The 22,256-nt window shown below is 43.3% G+C and overlaps 1 protein-coding gene across 2 annotated transcripts in view; it reads left to right on the top strand.

Annotated features, from left to right (window-relative positions):
* Positions 1 to 1,271: 1,271 nt before the first annotated feature.
* LOC308321155 (leucine-rich repeat and fibronectin type III domain-containing protein 1-like protein) overlaps positions 1,272 to 22,256 on the top strand; it is a gene marked incomplete at its 5' end in the record, with an annotated part of 56,863 nt that continues 35,878 nt past the window's right edge. For both annotated transcript variants that reach the window (XM_080771989.1, XM_080771988.1), the window contains 6 exons: positions 1,272 to 1,451; positions 3,055 to 3,255; positions 8,775 to 8,941; positions 16,131 to 16,371; positions 18,302 to 18,514; positions 19,198 to 19,508. In XM_080771989.1, coding sequence (XP_080628115.1) covers positions 1,272 to 1,451; positions 3,055 to 3,255; positions 8,775 to 8,941; positions 16,131 to 16,371; positions 18,302 to 18,514; positions 19,198 to 19,508 — 1,313 coding nt within the window. The remainder of the gene's footprint in view (positions 1,452 to 3,054; positions 3,256 to 8,774; positions 8,942 to 16,130; positions 16,372 to 18,301; positions 18,515 to 19,197; positions 19,509 to 22,256) is intronic.

The following is a 22,256-nucleotide window of genomic DNA, read 5'->3' as shown; positions in this document are numbered from 1 at the left end:
GTGCTTTGGCGGGGGGGTCAGATCAACATATGGAATGAATTATGTAATGACCATAATATATACATTATATGGAGCATGTCTTGAGTGGCCTGTTGAGAACCTTAGTTATTAGTGCAGCTGCCTAACTTTGGGGCAGGACTGTCTAGAGTTTAAATGGACAGTTATCAGTGAAAAGGGAGACATCGAAGAAGAAAGACGGGTGGGACAGGATCAACATATGGAATGTCAGAACAGGACAGCTCCAGATGTAGAGTTGTTGGCCGGCTCCATATACAGTATGCAGATCTAGTCCAGTCTTCTCCATGTATGGCTATCCAGGGTTTGAAGAGGTCAGTGTCGTGATATATGGAGAAGGCCATATATGGAGAAGGCCATATATGGAGACGTGATGTCACGTGATGTCACAAGGTGTGACATGACTGGCGGACAGGTTTTGCAGGTAATCGGCGACCTACAGTCGCAATATTGAGATTAGTTGAAACTGTGATGCAACATTTTGTATTGCATCTCTCTCTCTCTCTCTCTCTCTCTCCTTGTACACACTATTGGTTAACACCCTCTTAAAGCATATCGTTCAAATAAATACTGGTGAGGCATCTGGTAATAAATGTGCATGTTACTGTGCCCACTGATGCTACTATGCGGTGTACACGCACGCACGCACGCACGCACGCACGCACGCACGCACGCACGCACGCACACACACACACACACACACGGATCGAAACTCACCCTGCTGTGTTGCCGGCTGCATGCTGTCTTGGCGACCTCGGCTTCCCTGCTGTTTATATCTCAATAAAGAGGAAATACAAACGGGACCTGACTTCCCAGTCCGCTTTAAAAATTGATCCAGTAAAGGTATTGATTCTGTGAATCATCTCTGACCCCGTTTTCATTCTACCGCTGCTCTGGGAGAGTCCACGGCCGCTGTGGTGTATCATGACAAAGCTATACGGATGCTAATGTTTCATTTATACACATACTGTAATAGATCGGTTATGCTTATTTATTTATTTTTAACACAGCATATGACAAAGTAGAAATGATTTACCTATCCATCCATCCATTCATCCATCCAGCCATCAAATCTGACTCCTTTCTATCTCGTTTTCCTCTCTCTCTCTCTTTCTGCCAGCAGTGAAACAACAGCCATGGACGTCCTCTGCCCTCTCCTGTCGCCTCCCCTCCTCCCAGTGCTCCTCCTCCTGCTCCTGCTCTCCGGCCTACCCTCGCCCTCCTCGGCCACGACGGCCTCCCCCCCCACCCCCCCCATGCTGTGTCCGAAGCGCTGCACGTGTCAGAACCTGCTGCCGTCCTACACGGTGCTGTGCGCCAAGACGGGCCTCCTGTTCGTGCCGCCCAACATCGACCGGCAGACCGCCGAGCTGCGCCTCATGGACAACTTCATCACCACACTGAGGCACCGGGACTTCGCCAACATGTCCAGCCTGGTGAGTGAGGAGGAGTGCCGCTGGTGTGGTGAGATTTTAAACCACTCCGACGCTTTACATTTTCACAGTGGTGGCGCTCCATATTGGGGCTGAGCTGTCTCTAGACCAGTGGTTTAGAACCCCTTTCATGTCGAGGTCCATTATTTATTCAACATTTGAGCCACGGACCACCATTTGATGAGGTCTCAACCCAAAAACGTAGAATACCGTATTGTGCCGAATATAAGACGAATCTGATTATAAGACAACCCCCATTTTTCAAGACTCATTTGTGGAAAAAGAACATTGAATGTCAAATAGTCGAGTCCCCGATTATAATATGACCCCGTTTTTGGGGATATTTCCATTGGGGGGAAAAAAGTCTTATATTCAGCACAATAGGGATATTTTGTTGCGGTTGGATAAGGTTTTGTCCACAATTCCATGCTTTATTGATGTGGTCCAATTAGGAGAAGTAACAAGAAAACAATCAAAACTAATTATCCTACATCCTAATTGTGTAGACTTCTTGTAAATTAAGTAATGCAGATGTTTAACAATAATTTAAGGTTGGGCAGTGAATCAGTGTCCCTCTCATTGTGTTCCCTGAAGTTATGTGTTTTTAAATGATTAGGAACTTGCTGACATACAGCACTGCTCTACAGTATGGCTGACCATGTGAAATGCCATGCATCGCTCACTGCAAATACTACTGTTATTTCTGGGTCAGGAGGAGGAGGGGGGTATGTTGCACGTTTAGCTTTGTGTGCATTAAATACGCCGCAAACACTGGCAAGGTTAAAGGTTCACTTCCCTGTGTGGATCACTGTATAAGCAATAGGCTCTATGCACACATAATAACTTTTCCTATAGGTGTAACCGATAATACTATTAAGGCTCTGTTTCATATAGTGTGCAGTCAGTGGTTCTCAAACCATATATATATATATATATATATATATATATATATATATATATATATATATATATATATATAAAGAAAATAAAATGTTTTACTTACACTACTAGAAAAACACTGAATGCCTATACCATATTCAGAGAGAGTGTTGTGGACGACCTTGTGCCCTGACCTTTCTGTGCAGGATGAGGAAAGGCAAAACAAACAAACCCTCCACAGACATGACAAAACAAACAAACCCTCCACAGACATGACAAAACAAACAAACCCTCCACAGACAAGACATATTCAATTGTCTGTTCACCTTTGGTCTGCCGAAAGCTGTATTGAGAAATCAATTGAGAGATGATTCAGTCCGACAAAGTTCGGAATATAGCAGCAGTTATAATCGTCATATAAATTAATTACGCAGGGCGCTCATGTAGTAGGCTTGTCTTAAGGCATTTGAAATCGCTATAGGGAGAAGTCAGCTCATTTCAGCCGCTTGTATTCGCAACCTTATTCTTTCGGTCATGACCCACACTTTATGACCATATACGTAGGTGAGAGTAGGAACGAATACTGCTCGGTAGACAGAGAGCTTTGCCTTCTGGCTCTCTGTATAAAACAAATTTTGGTCTGGGCCAAATGTCAGTGCCGGATTTTTGACCCAGTACAGCCCTGAATGCGAGTACATTTTTCCACCACTGCCCTCCTCCCATGCAGATCCACCTCACCCTGAGCAGAAACACCATCAGTCAGATCCGGCCATACGCCTTCGCTGACCTCCAGGACCTCCACGCACTCCACCTGGACGCCAACCGCCTCACCTCCCTGGACGACTCGCACTTCCAGGGCCTGGTCAACCTCCGCCACCTCATACTGGCCAACAACCAGCTGCACAGCATATCAGAGAGAGCCTTCGAGGTACTGTACTAAATACTAGTAACTATAACTAGCGTTGTCCCGATTGTCCCGATCCCGATTGGAAGATACTCAAAATCAAATGATCGGAATCGATTCGGGAGCAAAATAACATGATCGGGACATCCCTAACTATACCTCATTATTGATTGATTGACACTGGTGGAAAGTGACTACCGGTAAGTACTTTTACTTAAGCACTGTACTTAAGTGCAATTTTGAGGTACCCTATTGGCCTGAATACAAGATTACAAATTTCTAATGATTATAATGGGTCGTATTATAATCAGGGACTCGACTATTTGACATCCAATGTTCTTTTTCCACAAATTAATCTTGAAAAATGGGGGTCGTCTTATAATCAGAGTCGTCTTATATTCTGTACAATACGAGTATTTGTATTTTACTTGAGTATTTCCAATTTCCAATACTTCTACTCCACTGCATCTCAGATCCAAATATTGTACTTTTACTCCACTACAATTATTCAACAGCTTTAGTTACTGATTTGGATTCATATTACAAAACATATATTGATATGCTACCCACTGCTACTTTTAATTAAGTAAAGAATGTGAGTATTTTTTCCATTAGTCAGAAATGTAAACAGCACGTGGTACAGTCAGACATCAAGGCTAAAAGGACACAAAGAAGTTCTGGGGACTTGTTTCCATTGTGGTCCTATCACAAATACAAAACACTATATGTACAAGGGAGAAAAAAACTGTGACACTGAATGGCACCTCTATTCTATGGGAATATTCATGTACCGGTATGCAATTACCGTACCTCCCTTTGTGGTCTCCCGATAGATTTATTTTTTCTTTTTCTTTTTTTTTTGTAGGCCAATTTGTAAAGAAACCAGTGATCTACATCTTTTCATGGAGGGCATTCCACATTTTGTTCCACATTCCACATAATGTGTGGAACACGCGTGCGCGTGTCCGTGCGTGCGTGTAAACAAATCACTGCTCGTGCTGCATCATAAAACAGAACCACTTCCATCCACGGAAACCTAAAGTGAACAACAAGTTAACAACACAGTGAACATGCACGTACACACACACACACACACACACACACACACACACACACACACACACACACACACACACACACACACACACACACACACACACACACACACACACACACACACACACACACACACACACACACAGTCACACACACACACAAGGAATAAAGAGTTGGAGAGTAGCACGCAGCAGTATAAACACATATTGTCCACTGGTTCTAGCTCACATAAGCTTACAGGTGCTGTGTGCGAGGTTCTTACTGATTAGAAACAAACATGCACATCCGTGCCAGCGTCCTTGGCACAGTGTAACACGCTTGAGGCTGCCACTGACCGCAGACAGCCAGGCAGCCATGGGTGATGGGTAAATAAATAATAAAGGGTTTCCTGTTGTTATTTCACCTTGACGGATGTCTCACATTAGAAGAGGAAAGGTCTCCATCTTGCCGGTCATACAGTGAGCCCTCTCTGCTGAGCCATGCCTTCTCTACTGTATGTCCCTATAGGACCTAGATAACCAATGCAGCCAGTGCTTGATATGTTTCTGTGAGCATTTAATCATTTTGGACAGAATTTCGTTTAGAAGACCTTGCTGTTTTTGTTTTGGTTCTGGGTGCGGGTGCGGGTGCATCTCACTGTCTAAAGAGCAATGGGCAGCCAGGATTTTGTTGTCAGATAGCCTATTTGGAGCCACAGTTTAACAGAAAAGTCAATATCAGAAAATGCTTTTTTGGGGGTAATTGTGTGTACAGCTCTGGAGGCATCTTCCTTCAGTGCATTTATTGAGAAAGAGACCTATAATATTGGCAGCGATGTATTGTGTAAACCAGGGGTATTCAACTAGATTAGGCAGGTGGCACAATTGTAAATAAACTTGAACTCAGGGACCACAAGACAGTGGCAACAAAAATGGTGTGTGCTTTGTGCTATAGGTCCGGTAGGACACAACAATGCATATTATGTACAACTTATTAGGGCCTGCTTCATACTGCATTCATGTATTTTGATAGGATATTGTCTGACTGTGCCATGCAGTTCTTTATATTGCACAGGCTTTGATTTTTTTAAAGAAAATATGAAGTAGATATTTCAGTATGTTCTGTGCACGGCTCCCTGGCATGGTGTGACATTGCCACATACATGTGTGAAGAAATGCATTTCCTGTCCAACTTCTGATTGTGATGAAAGTATTGGAGACAGACTGGGAAGGTGAAGTCTTTACATGCCCGTATTTGTGAGTGGTGCAACCACTCCAAGGAACAGCAATGTCCGTGTTCACCTACAGTATGTACCTCCCATGCGGTCCTGAGCACCAGTATATGACTATTAGTACCAGTAGGGGCGCTGTTTGCCAGAAACAGAGAGAGAGTATTAGTGCTGCACTGTTGCCTGCTAATGAGAGAGAGAGAGAGGAGAGGAGGGGGAGGGGGTGGGGGGGGGGGGGGGGGGGGGGGGGGGAGTTGCACCACTCAGTTCACACGGGTGTGATTTTGTTATGTCTGAGTGCCCGACTTATAAGAGCTGCAATTCGTTGAGAGTTAGACCATGTTTCTTCCTGAGACGCTGTATGAAACATGCAGTGTAAAACCTTCAAGTGGGTAAAGATGGAGAAGATGGACTAAATCCACTCAAAAGAAGCTACTGGAGCAGGTGGAGAATTAGTTCTTTGGTGTAATAGAGCGTCACAGTCCCTCTCCCCTTTCAGAACTAGAAAGTAGAAAAAAACGGCAGGTTACAATACTTTTTTTGTTTTTCTTCTTTGTAATTGTTTGGTCCAAAATATTGTGTCATGATTTGTCACGACAAGAGTTGGCTTCGTACGACACTTAAAGGTCTTTAAATAAATTATTTCTGAAATGCCTATTGGAAAAATGCATTGGGATTCATTTCCTGGGCCATTCGTTGTTCTGAAAGGGGGAGGGAGCATCCTCTCAGAACTCATAAATGCAGTAGCTACATGATGGAGATGGCATGTGATGGATGAACTGGACTCAAAACAAACCTGTTGTGCTCTTTTATGTTGATATGACTCTGAATGTAGCTACTCAAGTATTGCTTTCAAGTACTTTATACACCACTATTTATTTCTCCATGTTTAACATTCAATGCAAGGCAGAATTGGGAAGAAAGCATGAAGCATGTCGGTTGGACCTTGGACCTGCGGGGCCCAGGGGGGGGCGGCCTTTGGCCTCCCGTTGAACATCACTGGTATAAACAGATACGAGGATGTTTTTCTTGACTTTTCAGAATATCGTGATTTTAGTTTTCTGTATGTCAATGCCGAAAGCCTGTTCATGACAATACTCCCAAACCATAGAAAGTAGTTTCATAATCCATTCCTTGACAGGACTGAGGTACTGTATAGTGTAGCTTTGTCCAACAGGGTTAATGCATATTTAAAATCAGTTGAAACATTCAACTACCTCAATTTCCGGACTATAAGCCGCACCTTTTTACCCATGATTTGAACCCTGCGGTTTATACAACGGTGCGGCTTATCTATGGATTTTTACAGCCAACGCAGAGCCATCTAAGGCTCTGAGGTAACGTAACGGCCACTAGAGGGCCTTCTAAATCCATCTATGGCCGGTACATGCATGCAAACTGGCTTTGCAGCTGCCGTTCTGATTGGCCAAAATTCACAACAGCTGTTGTCAAAGTTACAAGTCTACACTGCCTCTGCTATTTTCGTTGTGCGCAGCTAGACCTTTCTATCGAGCAGCAATGCATAGCATTAGCATGTTACATTACTTTGGAATGGAGACTAGTTATATAGGCACGGAAGAGAGGCCAGCGCTGGTTGAAAGACGATTGGATGTTATTCATACAAGCCTAAATGTTCACATCAAGTTACAACCACAGTTCCGTTGGTCTTTATAATGGCTAGGTTATTTAATATTACATGCTAGCCATTGCTAGGCTTGCTAGCTAGCAGGCTACAGTGATCACTTCACTCCGTTGCGCCATTGACTGTCAGTGAGGAGGGACTGTGTCTTGAATGCTGCCACTGCAGCCCACAGAGTGGCGGTGACGGCAAAATCCACGGCTTGTATGATAATGAAAACAATCAGCCAGGATGAATGGATGTAGGTAGGTTGGAGAAGTAGTCGATCTATACTCTTTAAAATTAAGAAATAATAACATGACACAGAGACGGTCACTGCTTAATTAAATTAATTTAGGACCTTCCTTAGCAGTTAATTTCGTTTTATTAAACACATTTCTCCTGATTTAGCCCTTTTTTTGTAATGGCACAGAGTGAACTTAACAATGATACATTAATATGATAATACCTTTTATATAATCAGTATAATAGTGGGGCGAGATGGAAAAGGGGCTACCGTGCGGAAACCTTTACATAATGGTAATTAAACATTAAAACACCTGCGGCTTATATAGTCCAGTGCGGCTTGTATACGGACATATTTGGGATTTCCCCTAAATTTGGCTGGTGCGGCTTATAATCAGGTGCGCCTTAATAGTCCGGAAATTACGGTATGTTGTACATGTTTCCCTCATCTGAGACACAGACTCATGCAGAAAAGGTTCCATTTTATAGTCAGAACGATTTTTTTGTAATGGGTGATGGGTAAAATGGGTACAGTGTACAGTAAGTGCAGCTCTTTGAGTAGACATGCTGATCGAACACGAGCATGAGTCTTTTTCAGCAGATTAAATCTCATTATTATATACTCTATGTTACTATAATTAAACTACTTTCATCATTCTTTCATTCCGTCTCTTCTCCCCCCCTCCACAGCTCTCCTCACAGTTCAGCTGTGGGGGTCGCTTTATAATGTAGCTCTCCCCTAAAATAAATTATTATCTCCTCCTCATTATATTCAACTGGTCTTTATTCGGTCCACTGCTCTTAAGTGTTAAAGCGCTCCCTCTGGTCTTCTGCACTTCTGAACATCTCTGTATCCCTCCCTACAATCAATTTGTGGTCGTGGTGTTCTTGGATATAAGGAGGTCTATAAACCATATCTCAGTATGTGTGTTCTATATTTAACCACCTAAAGCTTAACCCCTTCATGGTATGTAAAATGTCGACTAAAATAGACGATTTATAAGCTCGCAGTGGACCTACAAGCTCTCAGCATGTCCCCCCCCACCCCTCTCTCTCTCTCTCTCTCTCTCTCTCTCTCTCTCTCTTTTCACAATCAATAGAATTCAGCTCATTGTTTTGTGTTCCTAAAATAGGATTAAAGTTGAGCTCCCCTCTCTCACGCCTTCTGTCTTGTTTTCAATCCAAAACAAGGATCTATGATGCAGGTCCATTCAATCCAGTGTGCAGTATAGCAGCAATGCATGAAGATAAGAGATCAACATTTGATCTATCCGTGTCTCTCTCTCCCTCTCTCTCTCTCTCTCTCTCTCTCTCTCTCTCTCTCTCTCTCTCGTCGCTCAACTCAATGTACAAAGTTACGACATAAACACTGAATAAACCATAATTTTGTTTGTGCCTCTCACTCTGTCTCCGTAGGACTTCCTGGAGACCCTAGAGGACTTGGACCTGAGCTATAACAACCTAGTGGACATTCCGTGGGACACCATAGCCCAGCTGGCCAGTGTCAACCAACTCAGTCTGGACCACAACCTGATAGAGAGTGTCCCAGAGGGAATCTTTTCCAACCTCCACAAGCTGGCCAGGTCAGTCCCCATGACACCTTGTATTTTGCGTGTCTTAAGTACCAGGTCTTATTCCCTAACTTGAGTAAACTAAAGACCTGGAGGCGTGATCAATACTCTTTGGCCACTCAGAATAACCAAATGGCATTGATCACGCCTCCAGGTCTTTAGTTTACTCAAGTTAGGGAATAAGACCTGGTACTTAAGACGTGCAAAATACAGCCCTATAATAGAGTACCATTATTGTGATGTCATAGGCCCTGGAGTCACATATTCTGATGTCATACGCTGTGTTACAAACATAATGATTATTGCTACAAAGATTGGGTTGTCTTTTCTCTTACTGTGCCACAGAACAACACAAAAAAGTTGTAAAAAGTAAAAGTAACTTTTTAAGAACTATAATAACTAGTTACTTTTTTTTAAAGTAACTTGCCCAACACTGATCATACGTCCTTGTTTGGTGTGTAATGTGGTCGGAGTTTATTGACAGATAGTTTATTGTTGAGGTGGAGTGATTTTACACTGTAAAACCATGAGTGTTAATTTAACTCTCTGAATTACAAATTGGATAAATTAGCACTGAGGATTTTACTGAGTAAGGATGTTGGACTATAATACTATAATAACACTTCTTCCCTCCCATTAACGGGTTTCCAGAGTTAATTGATGTAGAACAGCTCCCCCCCCCCCCCCCAATCACGAGTTCTAGGAGTTATGTTTTCATTGTTTAATTCACGTTTTTAATACGTTTTAAGACTTACGGGGTTCCATTGAAAAGGATCAGTCGCACTGGCTTGCTAAGGCTTCTGGGAAACTGAGGCCCAATGCATTCCAATGGCAATGGTGGCACGCTATGGGTGGCTCTGTCCTATACTCTTTGTTATTGATCTGCAGTTTGGATTATTTTTCAACACAGCAACAAAGGATCACAGATTTTATGGCGGATTTTCATGAAACGGAATGATGATGTCTTAGTGAAAAACTAGGGGATCACGATTATTTAATCCCACAGTCAAACTGTTAAAGCATACAGTAGTATGATCTAATTTAGTGTCAAAGGGAATGTACTGACACATTGCAGACACTGATATTGAACATTAGCTGCTGCCTTCGATTTCAGTTTCGCCTTCAACTTTCACCTCATAACTTGATTTTTATAGATCAAATAAATCAGTACACCTAGTGGCGAAAAATAAAACTTCTGGGAACTCAGATTAGTACAACCCTAAAATATTATCATCCCGCTTGTACACTCAAAGTTGAATGAACTTTGTGAATTGTGTTTGTGTAGGGAATTGCTGTATCATTTTATAGCCAGCTGCACACGCTGAACACCAAACAACGCTATAGTGTTTTAGAGAAGTTTAATTTGGAAATTAAAGTATATGAAGCATCACCATAGGCCAGGCAGTTAACATATGGTAAAGCGAGCTCCGTCTGTCTTCATTGTTTTGATGTAAGAACTCATGGCATACACCAAACTCCAGGGTATTCATTTAATTATACATTTTTGCAACGTTTGCAAACTATTTCGGTAGTCCCTATGTGTTTTTAAGCGTTTCCACACATTGTCTTGCTCGAGTCATCTGCCCAGTAGTCAAGTGAAGGGCAGGAACATAAAAACAGCAGTCAGCTCAGAGCCCGAGATGTGATACGCCTCGGGAGACGAGGCCTGATCATGCACTTTGCATCTCAAGCAAGACGCATTGTGAATTCACTGTCTACCACTGGGCCAAAGAAGTGATTAAAACACAGCAAGCGTGCCTGGCCACAGTGGAGTGATTGATCCTCCCTCTATGCATAGCACATGTACGCCTACTGGCTTAGTGTACAGCTCTGAAAGAGCTCTCTGCAGTACCTACTCTCCTGCTATCTAGCTTGTCTGTCTGTCTGTCTGTCTGTCAATTTACAATTTACAATTTACAATTTACAGTTTAGGCATTTAGCAGACGCTCTTAATCCAGAGCGACTTACATTAAGCAAGAACAAAAGCATGGGAATACATCACATAAAAGCATTTATCATGAAACATGCGTAAGCTAAGAAAGTAACAGTGGAATATCTATATAATGAAACTATACATATTCACTATACATATATACTACTATGCTATACATATGTACTATGGCGTGCTATGACTATATACAATGCAATTCTAGTGCTGTCTACATAACATGCGTTATGAGTCTGTATCAAATGCTATCTAAGTCTACAGAAATGCTATCTAAGGGGGTAGGGTAAGTGCTATGGGCCATGATGGAGTCTGAAAAGGTGGGTTTTCAGACTACGGCGGAAGATTGGGAGTGATGCTGCAGTTCTGACTGCAATGGGAAGTGCATTCCACAGTTTTGGAGCCAGAAGGGAGAAGAGTTTGGGACGTGTGGAGCGTTGTCCCGGCGTTTTTAGTGAGGGTACTTCCAGCTTCCCTGCGTTGGCTGATCTGAGTGCGCGGGAGGGTTTGTTGGGTTCAATCATACTTGCAAGATATGGGGGAGCCATACCTTTGGTTGCTTTGAATGCCAGCATCAGAGTTTTGTATTCTGTGCGGGCAGCGACCGGGAGCCAGTGGAGGGAGCGGAGCAGGGGGGAGACATGTGACATGAGACATGTGTCTGTCTGTCTGTCTGTCTGTCTGTACAACATTGCCCATGCAGAGCAGCCGATGGCCTTGTGTGTCGACAAGCGCCAAGTCATGGTGGACACCAAGCGCTGCATGTCTCAGCCAATCACATGTCAGTGTGTAGAGCTCAACTGAGGTGGGACCGTGGGAATAGTTTACACTGCACGAAACTGACCTCATCAAACCCAGGATAGCCATACATGGAAAAGATTGGATCATCACCTAGATCTGCATATATGGAGCTGACCTATTCTGACATTCCATATGCTGATTCTTCCCCACTTGTCCTTCCTCTTCGATGTCTCCCTTTTGACTGATGCTTTTGACTGACATTCCATTATGTTGATCTGACCTCAGCAAACCCTGTACACTCAATACACGCTCCATATATGGCCAGACCTTATCAAACCCTGTACACTCAAGACACTGCCCCCGCTGCCACCCTTAGATCTCCATAAATGGAGCTGACCTGTTTTGACATTCCATAATGATCTGACCCCACCAAACCCTGTACACTCAAGATGTGCTCCATATATGGCCAGACCTCATCAAACCCTATACACTCAAGACACTGCCCCTGCTGCCACCCTTAGATCTCTATATATGGAGCTGATCTGTTCTGACATTCCATATGTTGATCTGACCCCCATGCCAAAGTGCCAGCACTCGCCCTTTAGGGTGAGGTCGCTTCTCGCCCCCAGGGCGTCTTATATAAATATAGGGACACGGTGGATTTGGGCCGACACCAGACCCATAACTGGAACATCACAGTGTCAAACCCAGGTCAGAAGCAACCGTGGTAGCTCTGTTCAGACTGCGCTTTTAGTTAAATACGTATTCTGTATACAGGATCCCCCCAGCATCAGCAGTTATTTAAATTCAACCGTAGTGCACTTTTAAACACAAACTCAACCTCTCCATCTTTCTCGAATCTTGAATGTGTACGTCTCACCCTGATGCAGCCGGCACTGAACCACCTCCAGTGATAACCCTTGGCATCACTGGGTCAACAGACACAATGTTCAACACCTTTAGCGTAGTGTTTTTCACAGGCAGGGCAGTCCGGTATAGACTGTTTGTCATGTGAAAAACAAGGTAGGCACAGTGAAGCGGACCCTGTGGCGTCAGCTGAGAGAGTGCTTCAGCCGACTCAGCACCGCCTGATTTGCATAATGATAGTGTAGGATCATCATCATCGACATGCACAGTACAAAAAGGTGCGCCCTCCATCACAGCAGACACGAAAGCTTACCAGACCAAGAGTCGATTTACCACCACTATAAGAGCAGTGCTATTCTGGCTGCCTGGAGAAGTCAAATCTTTATCTAAAAAGAATGAAGTGCTTTTGTTCTCGCATGAACACTCCTCTCCCCCTGTGTGAGGGACCCAGAGCACATCAAACTTGCCTTTTTTCCTGAAATGAAAAAAAAAGCGAGTTGTCTTTACTCGCTCTCCTTTGTAGTTTGTGCCATTATTGAGATAGATGGAATGCTCAGAAGTGAGCGGGAGGCCTGTGGACTCTGCTTGTGTTGAAGCACTCCGTCCATTTGTACACTCCCAGAGTTAAACTGACACTGAACACGTGTGGGTTTCTCCTACAAGCAGCTTAACTGCTTTGTCAAGGTGGTGAAGCCATTTTTCCCTCTTTCTATTCCCCAGCGATCTGCTGCATGTGTTGTTGCAGCTGGGAGGCCGTAATGAAGAGCCTCAGTTTCCAATTACAGCATAATAAAGAAAAGAAACAACCTCTTTGCGGCCAGCAGACTGGCCACAAAGCAGACGGTCCCTGCATTTCATTGGTCTCCTCGCCAATTTGCGATAAAAGTAGTCCAGCACTCAGCGGACGATGTCTCACCCCTCCTTGTCAGACCTTGTAGAGAGCGAGGTCAAGCTCAGACCCCCCCCCCCCCCCCCCCCCACAAGCCTGCTATGTGCACAGAGTTCATACTGTAGTCCACGCACGCACAGCCAACGCCAGGGGCTGCCCAGTGCGACCACATACCTTCCTTCTGATGCCAGTTGGACGCTGAGCGGTTAAGAGGTTGAAGTGCTGAAGGGCACTTTGGCAAGAAATGTCGGCAGGAAAGGTTAGATTGCTCATCGACTTGAATAAATGGAGTGGAGTCGTCTGGCACAGCCATGCTTATACTGTAACCCTCAGGCTACGTCTCAGTGTGTGTACTGTATGTGTGTGTATGCGTGTGGTTCTGGACGGTTCTCATCCAGCCGCACTACCAGCTGCTCTGCCCCTGAGCCACTGCCACCCCAGCAGACATCAATATCAATGAAGTAACTTCCTACAGAACAGTGATCAGTCAGTAATGAACAGCAGCCCTCTGGGTATATATACACATTTACATGAAAACTCTCAATCATCTGTAATAATGGCTCATTATTTGTCCTGCGGGCATGGAAGTTAACATACCTATGTGCATCACCCTATTTACGTATGTACGCACGGCCGCACGCACGCGCACACACACACACACACACACACACACACACACACACACACACACACACACACACACACACACACACACACACACACATACATCACCATATTGTTCAAACCGCATGACTACTGCGCATGAAAGAAGGTAATTAAAATGTGTGTGTGTGTGTGTGTGTGTGTGTGTGCGTGTGTGCGTGCTGTGTGTGTGTACGTGCTGTGTGTGTGTACGTGCTGCGTGCGTGCAAATCGCTGGGAGCGGCTGTGGAAAAAGGTTTTCTTTTTCTTTTTGCTGACGGCGAACACTTAAATCCTCTTGGCAAACCTTTGTGGGAAAGAAGCTAGCGTCCATGAAGCAGTGTGAAGTGTTTACGACAAGTAAAACACCATAATCTGTCTGAGAGAGAGAAAGAGAGAGAGAGTTGAGGTGAGGTGGTGGTGGGGGGGGGGTGTTGTTAAAGCCGAAGGCAGAGGGGGATGCAAGGTGAACGGAGCCTTGAGAGACATATCCATTAAAGGTACTTTAAATTTATAGACCTTGACACATAACTGTCTCAGACCACTAATCTGCTCTATAAAGGCTGGTTATGAAGAAATATAATAAGGAATTGGAGAAGGAGAAGAGGATGAAGAAGAAGAATTTTGATAATTTTATAAACTTTTTTTTTATTAGATCCCCATTATCTTAGATATTGGTTGAGACCCCAGATAGAAGATAGCTGCTGTAATTGTACAGTACAATTACAGCAGCTATCTGCCTGCAGGGGTCTCAACCAATATCTTAAAATATATTTGATATCAATAAATACCATTCATGCAACACAACAGTAAAGTAGAACATGAAACATTAACTCATAACCTGTCTAATACATGCTCCACAGTAATACATTTGATAGCTCCACAATACAATTTAATCTTCCACATAATTATTGTCAAAATAAATATTATAGTGGGATATAATTAGAGAATAAAGATCTAGTGGAATGAAGGGGGGCTGTCTCACAGTTTTTACGCTAATTATTCTCTCTCCCTTATTACTCTGTGTATCTCTGTCCCTTTCCACTCTCTTTCCCTTCTATCTCTGTCCCTCCCTCCCTCCCTCCCTTCCTCCATCCATCCATCCATCCATCCATCCATCCCTCCATCCCTCCATCCCTCCTACCTCTCGTCTAAGCAGGGAATGACAGTCAATGAGCTGAGTGGATTCATATTGATTGGTTTGTTTTATAGGCTGCAAGGGTTATTAACTAACAGTCTTGACACATTAACATTAACACTGGCTTTGTCTGTCACTGGTGTGGTGGCCATGTTACAAGGACTCGTAGACCAATAATTCAGCCCTATTTTATACTTAGTCGTAAGACAGTGTCGCATGGCAAAGTTAGCCAATCTACAAGCTCACTACTATTAATTTATACATCTGCTATTTTGGCTATTTTTGGAAAAAAATTATGTAAGAACCCTTTTTTGTTTGTTTGGTTAGTTGATTGATTCATTAACTCCCACATTAACAGCAGAACACCCCCCCCCCCCCCCCCCCCCCCCCTCTCTCTCTCTCTCTCTCTCTCTCTCTCTCTCTCTCTCTCTCTCTCTCTCTCTCTCTCTCTCTCTCTCTCCAGAAAGTATGACTGGTTGAACCACAATATGTTTTGCCAATCCCACGATTTCTGTGTGTTTAAACATTAAATCCTCCTTTGGCAACACGAGACATCTTGTGATTTAATAAAATTAATAGTATTTTATTGTTAACTGTTTTTAGTCGCTAGCCTCCGGAGTCTGTAGTCATGGAGGGTCCGGTGGGACGTCATTGAATATCCAAAATATCCATGTACATGCACATGCACAAGATCTAAATGATTTATAGGGCTCAGATTGAGTTAATGGACGATGTTTACAGCCTAATAAAACTTTAATCCGACCTCGCGAGTACAAAACCATTGTTTACACTGAGAGAGGACGGCATGCACAGACTGAAGCTGTGAATCATCATACAAACACTTCCGGTTCAACGAAAGAGTTCACAGCTGTCAAAGTTCACCACCAGAGTTTAGCCACCAAATGGCGGCATGTAATCGGTTAATGCAACAACTCCAAACTCATATTATACATGTGAACTGACCCCTCTCCTTCTATAGGTTGGACATGACCTCCAACAAGCTGAAGAAGATCCCACCAGACCCGCTGTTCCTGAGGATCCCCGTCTACGCCAAGATGAAGGGCTCTCACCTCAACGCTCTGGTGCTGAGCTTCGGTGGGAACCCGCTCCACTGTAACTGTGAGCTGGTGTGGCTGCGCAGACTGACCCGTGAAGACGACCTGGAGACGTGTGCTTCTCCCAAAGACCTGGCCGGGAAATACTTCTGGACCATCAGAGAGGTGGGGGCTTCACTATTATACAGTACAGTGCTTAAATCCTCTGGTTCTCATTCAAACGCTTTAATTTCAAGGACACTCTGGCGTCTTTTGCGCCAAAAGAACTTTGGTTCTAGAACTGGTTCCGTTCCAGATTCTTGGAACCTTGGAGCTTTCATGGAACCATTTTTAGGATTCTGAACCAATTAATTTTCAGTGGAAACACTATAATATAATATTAGGTGGGGAAAAATAACCGAACCAGTTCAACCTCGGTGGAAAAGTGGCCTTTGAGAGTGTACAAATGGAACCAAATTGACCTATTTGTACACAGACCAGTAATCCATCCGCCCATCGAACTGGGTGGTTGCATCACTACAATTGCAAGAAATAAATTTTGTAGGAACGGTTTTAACATTTCTTCCTCTTGGCAAGGTTCAGGAACTTAGAAATTAGTTGGAGGATGAAACTGTGCCTGTTTGATCTGCTGGGTAAAAGTCAGTACAGTGCAGTGAGATAATAATAGGATTAACTGGGAGTTCTGGGAAGATACTGTATAGTATTCCTCCCCGGAAGAGGATAACACAACACCCCACTAAGATCATTTTAGTGACTTCGTAACATGATAGCAAAGCCCAATCTTGGGCTTTGCTATCATGTTACGAAGTCACACACAACCCTCTGACGATAACCTAACACATCCAAATCCAAGATGTCTGTGGAAGATATAACATAAAACATATCCCTCTCTGGTATACACTGATGTAAGTATCTAAGTACATTTACTCAAGTACTGTTCTACAAAAGTACAATTTTGAGGTATTTTTACTTCACTGGAGTATTTCCAATTTTCAGTACTTTTACTTTATACTCTACTACATCTCAGAGAAAAGTATTGTAATTTCTACTCCATCACAATTATTTGAAAACTATACTACAGTAGCATAATGAGTACTTTTTATTTATTTATTCCAGACCTTTTTCTTGTAACAGTGTTTCTTGCAGTATTGATACTGATGGTGAAAGTGTTATAGGCTATGTGTCTAGAATAGAGGATTGCAATATGCAGATTTATTTTTGACAAGGTAATGTGTCAAAAATAATGCTGTAAATGGTGTTTCAAAAGAAAGAAATAGAAATAGAATCCAAAAGAAAGTACGCACATCTCTAAAAATAATTCTACCGGTGCAGATACGTACAGGAGAAAGGAGTCCGCACACTGTTTAACAGCTCCCAGAGGTGGTTTTATTAGATGACAAAAAGGATGAAAAAGGTAGACAAAAAAGGATGAAAAAGGTAAAAAATATTATGCTTAATTCAAGCATGACAACAACACTAGAGGGAGCGTGAATAATGATCTGGTGTCACCCACTTTTAGAACAAATATGGGTAAATTCACCTTCCACACCACTGCCACTGACTCAAAACTAGCAAATCACTGGTTTCCTTTAAGAAAGGACTGAAAATTCACCTGTCACTATCATCCGATCAATAGAAGAGAAGATGATTGCCCCACAACTCTATCCCTATCTATGAGATATTTAAATTGTTATTATTGGTATTGTGAAATAATGCCTGGGACCCGAATGGAAACAAGACTGCAAGTTCTTTCTTGGGTGCTGTCCTTTTGGACCAAATATGCTTTACTGTACCCTGTACTGTTTGCATCTCATTGTCTAATAAAATTATCAATCAATCAAACAGTCTAGAGATTGTGACTCTACGACTATACTGACTGACTGTATTGAGGGCTATAGGGCAGAGCTATCTGCACCCCCTCTTCCTTTTAGATAAACTTTATTGAAATTATTCAGGGTACAAACAATTTATGCAGTCATATATTACACTGTCGTCTACTTGAAAGTGAAACAGGAATGCATGAAATACCCCTAGTCTGGACCTTTCCTTTGTTGGGACAAACCAACTATCCTTAACGAGTACATTTTCTCTATAGGAGGAGTTTGTGTGCGAGCCTCCCATGATAACCCGCCACACCTCCAAGATGTTTGTGATGGAGGGACAGGAGGTTAGTCTGCGCTGCAAGTCCATGGGAGACCCGGAGCCTTCCACCCACTGGGTCAGCCCAGACGGCAAGCTCATCGGCAACACCTCCAGAACCGTCTGCTATGAGAACGGTTCTCTGGATATCCTCAAAGCTACCGTCAAGGTATAGAGAGCATGTAACGGGGCAGAGTACAAAGTTTATATAGAAAGTGATGTAACTGCATCATGTTTTACATCCCATAGGACGGCGCCCATTTTATCAATTGATAGAATGTAATGTAATAAAACGAATTGTGTTTCCTTTCTGCCTTTTCCTCCCAATTTAGTCGCCCATTTACTTGTACTGCAGGCCCTTGTCACTGCTGCCCCCTACTGTCTGGTTAGGTAGTCCACTTTCAGAGGGGTTTCCCTGCAGAGGTGTAGAGCCTGCAGACCTAGTCCTCTGGGTTCAATTGTGATTATTCCACACTAGTCTCTGCGGTGGTGGGCAGGAACATTATTAAGTGATGTGTTGTAAGCTTGTACACGTGCTAGAAGTGATGTGTTGTAAGCTTGTTGTTGCTATTTCTGATATTTTGGAATTTCTTTTGAAAATGTATGGACATTTTTCAACATGGAAACGATTGACGACTATGCAAATATGACCGTGATTATCTCAAATAATTGTGATTAGGCGACTGGCCTATTCCACACTAGTCTCTGCGGTGGTGGGCAGGAACTTTACCTCTGTGCCACCCGGACTTCCCTGAATAGAATGGAATGCAAACCAGTACATGCTGATAAACGCACTCCTACCTCTTAACATCATTTGATAATTTGAAGCAAAATGTATCGTTGTCATTTCAGGATTCGGGAAAATTCACGTGCATCGCATCCAACGCGGCCGGGGAGGCCACGGCTCCCGTGGAGCTGGTCGTCAACCCCTCGCCGCACTTCGACCCGAAGGTGGACCCCGACCCGGGCCCCTCGGATATCCCCACCTCCATCAAGTCCAACGTGAGCGGGGGCCACGCCCGCTCGGACCAACAGAGGGTGAGCGTGTCTGATCAGACGTCCAGCTCCGCCACCATCAGGTGGCCCCCGCAGAACCACATCCCGGGGGTCCGCATGTACCAGATCCAGTACAACAGCTCCACGGATGATATACTCATATACAGGTGAGAGACACTGATGCTAACACATTTCAGACTGCGTCTTCAGGTCATAAATACTGTGTGTGTGTGTGTGTGTGTGTGTGTGTGTGTGTGTGTGTGTGTGTGTGTGTGTGTGTGCGCGCACGCGAGTGCGTGCGCTGCTCGCATAGATGAGGATCCCTATGATTGTACTTTGTGTGTGTTATTAGTTGGGGGTGTTATTATCTGTTTATCTGGAATTTATCTCAAGCTTTTTAATTTGAAGGAGCCCCATGCAGTTTTATATGATTTTACCCCCTCAAGAATGTGTTGACAACCAGTGAACTAGTGATGTCACTTCCAGACGTATTCTCAGTTGACCTTTGACCTTGCTTAGACAATATTTGTCTATCAGAATAATGAGGGCATGTAATGAATAATGTTAGAGCAAGACTCAAGACAGAGAGTTATGGACAATATGAGACACTTTATACAGCAGATGACATTCCATCTTGTTTCTGATTACTGCATACTGATGATATAAACAAGGAGGCGTGCTGCATAGCAATGTGTTGGTCTTGACATGCAGGGCTATTACTGCAGCTCCACGTGTCAACAGTTTCATTGTGCTTTAATGAGTCTGCACTCCAAGGTGAGAAACCGATTGTCTCTCTAGCTCCCGGCCTGACCTTAAAGACAGCTAAACTCAAAACAGGCTCTTGTGTCACCACTCGATGGTTTCATTTTCATAGGCTCACTCACAGATGTTACATTCAGAGTGCGTTATTGCTGGCTTTCAACTTGTGCCAAGTACATAAGTGGGTCCACCGGACCCTTAATTAGTGACCAATGACCATCAGATGGCCCCTCCATCACGTACTATGTATCTACCTTCATAACCTAGCAACGGCACCCTTGGCAGCATGTTGCTGCAGCTTAACTGTCTTACGGCCGTGTCAATTATCTACTAAAATGCATCACCGCAACCATTCAAAGGCCAAACAGGCAAATCAAGCCCATGAACATGTGTGGTGGAGTGGATAGTTCTGGTCCAAGTTGAACTAGCACTGTTGGGCGAAACATAATAGAGGCTCACTGGACTACATTGATATTGATCACTTCAGTGTTGGATGCCCATATTGCCCATCCATCTGTTGTACAAAAGTGCTGGATAGATTGAAATTTGACAGACATTCACAGCTGGTGTTGCAGAATCTGAGGCATGATGTGACACAGCATCAGCTTTTGACGGCAGCTGTTGGAATATTCTATCCATTACAACATTGTAAACCATACTAATGTATAAACAATCGGCTGGCCAAATTGTCAGATTAAGAGGCGAACATTTTTTAAAGTGTAACGCCTCAAATCTGTTGATCATTTTCCTTTGCGAAGCAATAAAGTATGTTTTTCCAAGTCGAGCACTGTCAAAATTGTATAACCCTCTCAGTTGTTAAAATAATTTAAAAAAATAAAACTCACTTCTTAGAGCAATTCACTCACTCTTTCACACTATACACACAAAGACATGATAGGTGTCAATCATGCACATTTACTTACGTTTAAATCTGTTGTTGCTGCCACTGTAAGTGACTTGATTTTCCTTTATTTCATGAAATAAAGGAAAATCAATGACATACCCGCATTCATGTGTGTGTGCGTGGGTGCGTGTGTGAGAGAGAGAGATACTGTATGTTGTTGATGCGTAAAGGTTACAATGGCAGATTCACTATCTACTCCCCTGTGGGAGCCAAAGAACAGTGAGAGGCTATGTCAGTTCATCATCAAATAGTTTAATTCCCTTGTATCTAGTGGGATACCTTCTAAAGGGCGTCGGAGTCGCTGCAGTATAGTTGTGTGTGAAAGAATTATCACAGAGAGAGAGAGAGAGAGAGAGAGAGAGAGAACAATGAGTGTGCACAGCAGACATGGTCATCATTTTGACACACCTGCAACATTTTAAGCCCAGACGACGACAATGATTCGAGGCGTTCAATTGGGCTGTTTTGAGGTCTTATCTGTTTATGATGACGCAACTTCTTGACTCTTGCCAATTTTATTGTGAAACGGTGAGCTCTAAATAGACTAGCTTGTCAGTTAACGATGCATCTTGCATCGATTTAACTACTGTATCTCTCTCTCTCTCTCTCTCCCTCTCCCTATTGATTTGTTTGCTTAATGCATGACACCGGTTCATGCACAGAAGGCCAGCTATGTTGTAAACATCAACTGGCAAAATGTATTTAATATAAACTTTATTACAGGCTCGTGGCCCACAAGGTAAGACAGTACATCACATATACGAGAATACAAATAAAAAATAAAATAAAAAATACAGTACATTTACCCAGCCCCACAGGTTACTACTCTAGGCGAGGCGCTCATGCCAGTGTCCTCTGATGGTAGAAGTGTACCTTACAGAACTACGGCCAGGGTCTGTCATCTGTCCAATGAGTCTATTCAGTGAGCGATCCAGCCTGCTCATGAATTTGAATGTCAAGTTCCTCAACAGAGCCATGAATGTAGTGAGACCCAATGTTTTTTGTTTTGTAACAGGGATGAAGTGGGTAGTGTATGTTTTGTAACAGGGATGAAGTGGATAGTGTATGTTTTGTAACAGGGATGAAGTGGATAGTGTATGTTTTGTAACGGGGATGAAGTGGATAGTGTATGTTTTGTAACAGGGATGAAGTGGATAGTGTATGTTTTGTAACAGGGATGAAGTGGATAGTGTATGTTTTGTAACAGGGATGAAGTGGATAGTGTATGTTTTGTAACAGGGATGAAATGGAT

This window comes from Protomyctophum bolini, assembly GCF_963924005.1.
Source record: "Protomyctophum bolini genome assembly, chromosome: 9".
NCBI lineage: Eukaryota > Metazoa > Chordata > Actinopteri > Myctophiformes > Myctophidae > Protomyctophum > Protomyctophum bolini.
Note: the sequence above shows the minus strand (reverse complement) of the source record. Positions and strands in the feature narration are given on the sequence as shown.